The sequence below is a fragment of the Salmo salar genome, chromosome 18 (assembly GCF_965601325.2).
Source record: "Salmo salar chromosome 18, fSalSal1, whole genome shotgun sequence".
Lineage (NCBI taxonomy): Eukaryota > Metazoa > Chordata > Actinopteri > Salmoniformes > Salmonidae > Salmo > Salmo salar.
The window spans coordinates 81,146,161-81,153,037 of record NC_138308.1 but is presented as its reverse complement, the minus strand read 5'-3'; the positions used below and the strand labels follow the sequence as shown (position 1 = coordinate 81,153,037).

The window sequence follows — 6,877 nt, the reverse complement described above, 5'->3', positions numbered from 1 at the left end:
CGGCGGACCGGATATCACCCCCCTTGCCATAGATAATGATAAAGGCCTCTTGTGGACAAAAGTATTAACATGGGCAGTGCCATTGAGGGCTTCCACCAATTTAATGTAGTCAACCGGGTGGGACTTCCAACTTCATTGGCTGATCCCTCCTGGTGACCCTGTTGGAGTCATGTGGTTGGCCAAATCGACCGTTATGCCCTATGCAATTCTGGATATCTGAGAGGATTGGTGCAACTTCCAGCTAGCCTATCTGGGTGAGCTACAGTTGAAGTCGGAAGTTCACATACACTTAGGCTGGAGTCATTAAAACTCGCTTTTCAACAACTCCACAAATTTCTTGTTAACAAACTATAGTTTTGGCAAGTCGGTTAGGACACCTACTTTGTGCATGACACAAGTAATTTTTCCAACAATTGTTTACATACAGATTATTCCACTTATAATTCACTGTATCACAATTCCAGTGGGTCAGAAGTTTACATACACTAAGTTGACTGTGCCTTTAAACAGCTTGGAAAATTCCAGAAAATGATGGCATGGCTTTAGAAGCTTCTGATAGGCTAATAGACATCATTTGAGTCAATTGGAGGTGTAGCTGTGGATGTATTTCAAGGTCTACCTTTAAACTCAGTGCCTCTTTGCTTGACATTATGGGAAAATCAAAAGAAATCAGCCAAGACCTTAGAAAAACAATTGTAGACCTCCACAAGTCTGGTTCATCCTTGGGAGCAATTTCCAAATGCCTGAAGGTACCACGTTCGTCTGTACAAACAATAGTGTCATGACGTTGGCCTGTGGGTAAGGTTTATGACCCCCCCATAAATACCTTTCTCCCTTCCCCTCTCTGAATCTACTGAAGGACTTGAATAGCCTGTGTTAAATATAGAGAGTCTGGGAACATCAAACAAATGGGGAAAAGGAACCATATTTTGTTAATAAAACCAGTTGGAAATATGCTTGATAATGTAATGAGTATGGATTTAATTTCAGTTGTCATCTGAGACATTATGATTGATGACAGGACGACATAAACTGTACCTGGGAAAGTATCCACCCTCTAGTTATCAGAGTCACATGGAATTGTTATGCAATTGAAATGTTTGATATGGAAATTGTTTGTTAGGAGATTAAATGTAATTTTAGCTTCCAAATGAGAGAATTGGGTTTTCATAAAGAAAGTGCCCTGCTCGATCAGTGGCCCAACCCTGTGAAGAGACAGGGGTTATAAACGATGAAACACCTCCCTCCCCCTCTCCACTATATAAGCCTTTGACGAAAAGATAACCAGTTGTTCCAGTACGGGAGGTCTGCAGCCTCTACGTTAGAAGGACACACATGTCAAGTACAGAACTAAGCCAACCTCGGTGTGAGCTCTGGTATGAACTGGTATGAACTTTGAGCTTATTCACTACAGAAGTGCTACTTCCTAGCCGTTGAGTTAGCAGCGGCCGCTGTAACGTGGGCTAGGAAAGGACGGACGACGGATCCAGTCTAACAGACGGACGAAGATACCACCACGTATCCAATTTACCACCAGAGACATTCTTGCGAGGACAGGAAGGTCTGTTGGCCAACCCGGCCAGCATCTACGACCAATCTACCGAAGCGCAGCTCAGAGTAAATATTTATTGCATTTTCCTTTTCCAAATGGCCGGTAATTTAGAATGCATAAGATAATGTATTTACGATAGCATAGCTGCTGTTTCTGTGTTCCTAAATCTTCCCGCTCTTTCATTCAAGCCCAACCCCCTTTCCTTTGTGTAACCAGCTTTCATACAGGTTCCGTTCACCAGGGGTGAATTCTGTATGACATCATTGTATTCTGTGTATTTGTAATTCTGTGTGATTAGTTAGGTATTTAGTAAATAAATAATTAAACCCAATTTTGTATTGCTGATTCAACTTGTTAGCCAGGGTTCGTGAAGATAGCCAAGAATTTACAACTTTCATTATGAGACTGAAAATAAGACAAGGGTTAATATTGACTGCTATCGATGTAAAATATTACTAAGTATTTTAAGTTTATTCGGAAGATAACGGCTCTATAAACGTTCTTCCGTGGTGCCCCGACTTTCTAGTTAATTACGTTTACATGATTAGCTTAATCAGGTAATATTAATTACAGAGAAATCATTTTATAAATTAGCATGTCATATCACTTAATCCGGCATAGCCAAAGACACGACAATATTATGCAAGTATAAACACCATGGGACCACGCAGGCGTCATACCGCTCAGGAAGGAGACGCGTTCTGTCTCCTTGAGATTAACATACTTTGGTGCGAAAAGTGCAAATCAATCCCAGAACAACTGCAAAGGACCTTGTGAAGATGATGGAGGAAACAGGTACAAAAGTATCTATATCCACAGTAAAACAAGTCCTATATCGACATAACCTGAAAGGCCGCTCAGCAAGGAAGAAGCCACTGCTCCAAAACCGCCATAATAAAACCAGACTAAGGTTTGCAACTGTACATGGGACAAAGATCGTACTTTTTGGAGAAATGTCCTCTGGCCTGTTGAAACAAAAATAGAACTGTTTGGCCATAACGACCATCATTATGTTTGGAGGAAAAAGGGGGAGGCTTGCAAACTGAAGAACACCATCCTAACCGTGAAGCACGGGGGTGGCAGCATCATGTTGTGGGGGTGCTGTGCTGCAGGAGGTACTGGTGCACTTCACAAAATAGATGGCATCATGAGGAATGGGAAAATGATGTGGATACATTTAAGCAACATCTCAATAGTTAAAGCTTGGTCGCAAATGGGTCTTCCAAATGGACAATGACCCCAAGCATACTTCCAAAGTTGTGGCAAAATGGCTTAAGGACAACAAAGTCAAGGTATTGGAGTGGCCATCACAAAGCCCTGACCTCAATCCTATAGAAAATTTGTGGGCAGAACTGAAAAAGCCCGTGCGAGCAAGGAGGCCAACAAACCTGACTCAGTTACACCAGCTCTGTCAGGAGGAATGGGCCAAAATTCACCCAACTTATTGTGGGAAGCTTGTGGAACGTTTGACCCAAGTTAAACAATTTAAAGGCAATGCTACCAAATACTAATTGAGAGTATGTAAACTTCTGACCCACTGGGAATGTGATGAAAGAAATAAAATCTGAAATAAATAATTCTCTCTACTATTATTCTGACATTTCACATTCTTAAAATAAAGAGGTGATCCTAACTGACCTAAGACAGGGAATTTTTACTAGGACTAAATGTCAGGAATTGTGAAAAACAGAGTTTAAATGTATTTGGCTAAGGTGTATGTAAACTTCCAACTTCAACTGTATTACGACCCTGCCTTACACAGGAAGCGGCGCAGGTCCTAATCCAGGCACTTGTCATCTCCCGTCTGGACTACTGCAACTCCCTGTTGGCGGGGCTCCCTGCCTGTGCCATTAAACCCCTACAACTCATCCAGAGCGCCGCAGCCCGTCTTGTGTTCAACCTTCCCAAGTTCTCTCACGTCACCCCGCTCTTCCGCACACTCCACTGGCTTCCAATTGAAGCTCGCATCTGCTACAAGACCATGGTGCTTGCCTACGGACCTGTGAGGGGAACGGCACCTCCGTACCTTCAGGCTCTGATCAGGCCCTACACCCAAACAAGGGCACTGTGTTCATCCACCTCTGGCCTGCTGGCTCCCCTACCTCTGCGGAAGCACAGTTCCCGCGCAGCCCAGTCAAAACTGTTCGCTGCTCTGGCACCCCAATGGTGGAACAAGCTCCCTCACGACGCCAGGACAGCGGAGTCAATCACCACCTTCCGTAGACACCTGAAACCCCACCTCTTTAAGGAATACCTGGGATAGGATATAGTAATCCTTCTAACACCCCCCCCCCCCCCCCCCCCCAAAAAAAAGATATAGATGTACTATTGTAAAGTGGTTGTTCCACTGGATATCATAAGGTGAATGCACCAATTTGTAAGTCGCTCTGGATAAGAGCGTCTGCTAAATGGCGTAAATGTAAAAATGTAAATGTATTACCATATTGCTTACTCCTGTCAAATCTCCACAAGTGCATGGGGCGTATGGGGCAATTTGGGATTAGGCCTTTGACTGTAGGTGTCAGTCCCACCACCTACCTTATTGTACATGAGTGAGGCAAGAAGTATTTCTTGACCACGTGAGCAGACCGAGAAACTCCTAGCCCTACTTAGACATACTTCAAAGAGAACTGTTTAACTTTCTACCAATCTCCTGTCTCTTATCGATTATTTTTGTGAGTTCCAGCATAAATGTACATAGCTATGGTAACAAGAGATTATTATACTGGGGTAAAATAATTGTTGGTGACTGGTGTGGTGTTTGAATTTTTCCTACAAAGTATGCCTCTCAGTCCCATAACATTAAACACATCATTAATGACAATGCAACATCCATCACGGAAAACTGATGTTTTAATGACAAACTAAACCATTACATGAATCTATCTCTAAAGAATAATACTTTCTCACACTTTCACGCATTGTAAACGTAACATCTGCATCAGTTTCATACTCTCAAACGAGGAAGGGACAAGAGAGAGTGCTGACATGGCGATCCTCCCAACACAAAAGGACAACACCTCATTACAGTTGTAATATGTCTCAGAGAAGGTCTACATTGGCCGGTTCCAAGGGGATAGAGCTGAAGTTGCCCACAATCACTGATCTAAGGTCCGTTTTGCATTTCTCGCCCATAACGATTACGGTTTGGATTTGAGGAGGGTTAAGCTGATCCTAGATCTGTGCTTAAGGGCAACATCTAACCGGGGCTAAGGCAAGCGTGGTGGTTACAAGGTGAGCAGAAGGCTCGTGGGACAGTGAAGGACCTCCCCTCCTCTCAGTGCCAGGACCAGATGTAGTACAGAACCTCCCTGGATCTTGTAGTCTGCCGCTGTCTTTTCATCGTTCCTGAGGGAAAGACACAGCGGGAAAAAGGGGATATTAGGAAGAGAGGAACAAATCTTTTTCATGTCTGTTGTTATCTGACCACTGACTAAAGTATGTCCGTAGAGGTGTAGTATACCTAGGGCAAATGGGCTGCCTCCCACATTAACAATGTTCCAGTGCTGTTGCCCTAGGACTGGGATTTCCGAGACTAGTGCAGGGGAGTCATTTGTACACTGAAAACATATAAGCGATTTTTTTTCTTTTCCACATGATTAATTCCGAGATATTGCCTCTGTGGCTTACATCTGTTTCCCGCTGTAGATCAACCTCTGCTGTTGAGGAGGGATCCCCTCTTTCTCCTCCACCCGCTCCTTGATCCTCTCCACCTGACAGAGACAAATAGAATACACACAATGAATACATAATATCAGTGCATGGTGTACATACACACAACAAAGGGAATACTGGAAAAGGTAATGTTACATACATACATACATACATACCTTGTCTGTGGGCTCTATGTCAATCTCAATTTCCTTCCCTGTGAGAGTCTGAGAGAAAGCCATTTAGAAAATACTTAATCATGTTCAGGATTATCTATTATTCGACCCCTGATAACCAGCAGAAGACAGTTACTTATGATCTATGTAGCCATTTAAAATGTCAGGTTATTCGATTCTTATTTTATGGACCCATGTAGGTAGCTAGCCTGCTACTGATTGTATGCACTGAGCAGCTGAAATTAAAGCTAAAACTAGCTAACTTGCTAGTGGCTGCATTTCTGTGTCTGACGTTCTCTTACCTTGACTTTAATCAACATTTTTGACTTATTTTGTTTTCTAAACACATTAATTATATTATAACTGATATGGTATCTGTGTAATAGCTACTAAATTTGGTTTCCAGTTCACAACATAAGCAAATTTCTACACCAATCTTCGGTCGCAAAAATGTCCTGTGTTTCTCAAAGATAGGTCCCACTATTCACGTTGCTCACAAGAATAGGTTCCGCTATGTGCGTTGGTACTTCGAGGAGATGTTTTCTCCATCAACATTTTTTATTAGATAAAATATGTTTATTTAAATATTTTAGTGTGCAAGAAATCTTTACTAGTGGTAAAAAAAATACAGTTTAGTAGACTCCACGACGAAGGAGTGACGTAAAGTCTTTATTTGTAGTCTTTTCTCAAACCCCACTGTAACAGAAAAAGCACAGATACCCGAATAATAGAACTACAAGCATAGCTTTACAGTAAAGACCCGCCCTCTTAAACATTCCTGCCTCGCATTTGTAACGGAAGTATTCTGCTGAAATAAGAAATATTCCTCATACATTTCATAAAGGTAAGTAGTTTATTCCTCATTTTGTAGAGAAGAAACATGATTCATTATATACCTAAATCTAACCGTACGTACAGATCTAGGGTCTTTAACCTCTTTTGACGATTTTAATTAAATATTTGCCAACCTTGAATTTTGACTGGACCATGGAGGCAGTGACAGCATGATAGCCTATCTTGACTAGATTTTTCGAGTAGCTAGTTTATTAGGCCTTATATGACCAGCTTTAGCTAAATGGTCTGTAATTAATGTATTACTATTACATTATTACCGATTTGGATATTGTAAGTAACGTTATCTTAAGTGTATCTTAATTATGTAACATTTAAAAGTGGGTATTTTTCCTTGCACTACTGTCGCGACAATAAACAGACCCACAAGGAAACCTCATGGAACTTTGAACAGTCCCTGTCTACTACCATTTTTATGAGTGAACAGACCCTCATGGAACCTTGAAAATGTGCTTACTCTAATGTTTTAAGGCACTCATTGTTCACTATCTCTAGCGTTTATCACATGTTCTCCCTCGTGTGTGTTTGGTTGTTTGATTTTGTGTGTGGGTTGGTGTGAATCAGCCTGTTCGGTGCTATTCCGCCTGTTCTATACTGTTGTTCGTTTTGTCGACCCCATTGCAGACCGATCAGAAGAAGATACAAC

At 41.8% G+C, this 6,877-nt stretch overlaps 2 protein-coding genes across 4 annotated transcripts in view; one reads left to right on the top strand and one right to left on the bottom strand.

Annotated features, from left to right (window-relative positions):
- The first annotated feature begins 1,323 nt into the window (after nucleotides 1-1,323).
- LOC106577801 (GMP reductase 2) overlaps nucleotides 1,324-6,877 on the top strand; it is a 13,745-nt gene continuing 8,191 nt past the window's right edge. Inside the window, exons 1-2 of one of the 3 annotated variants that reach the window (XM_082965191.1) lie at nucleotides 1,324-1,617; nucleotides 6,856-6,877. The exon at nucleotides 6,856-6,877 is cut by the window's right edge and continues 118 nt beyond it. The gene's annotated coding sequence lies outside the window, so the exon portion shown is untranslated. Of the gene's footprint in view, nucleotides 1,618-6,113; nucleotides 6,224-6,363; nucleotides 6,505-6,855 lie in introns of those variants that run through there. The other 2 variants (XM_014156155.3, XM_014156156.3) reach the window with 2 other exon arrangements.
- On the bottom strand, nucleotides 4,388-5,878 carry LOC106577802 (ubiquitin-like protein NEDD8). Its single transcript, XM_014156158.3, has 4 exons — nucleotides 5,682-5,878; nucleotides 5,383-5,430; nucleotides 5,183-5,265; nucleotides 4,388-4,900 (listed from the first exon to the last, which is right to left on the bottom strand). The coding sequence occupies exons 1-4, from the start codon at nucleotides 5,697-5,699 to the stop codon at nucleotides 4,780-4,782; spliced, it is 270 nt and encodes an 89-aa protein (XP_014011633.1). The 5' UTR covers nucleotides 5,700-5,878; the 3' UTR covers nucleotides 4,388-4,779.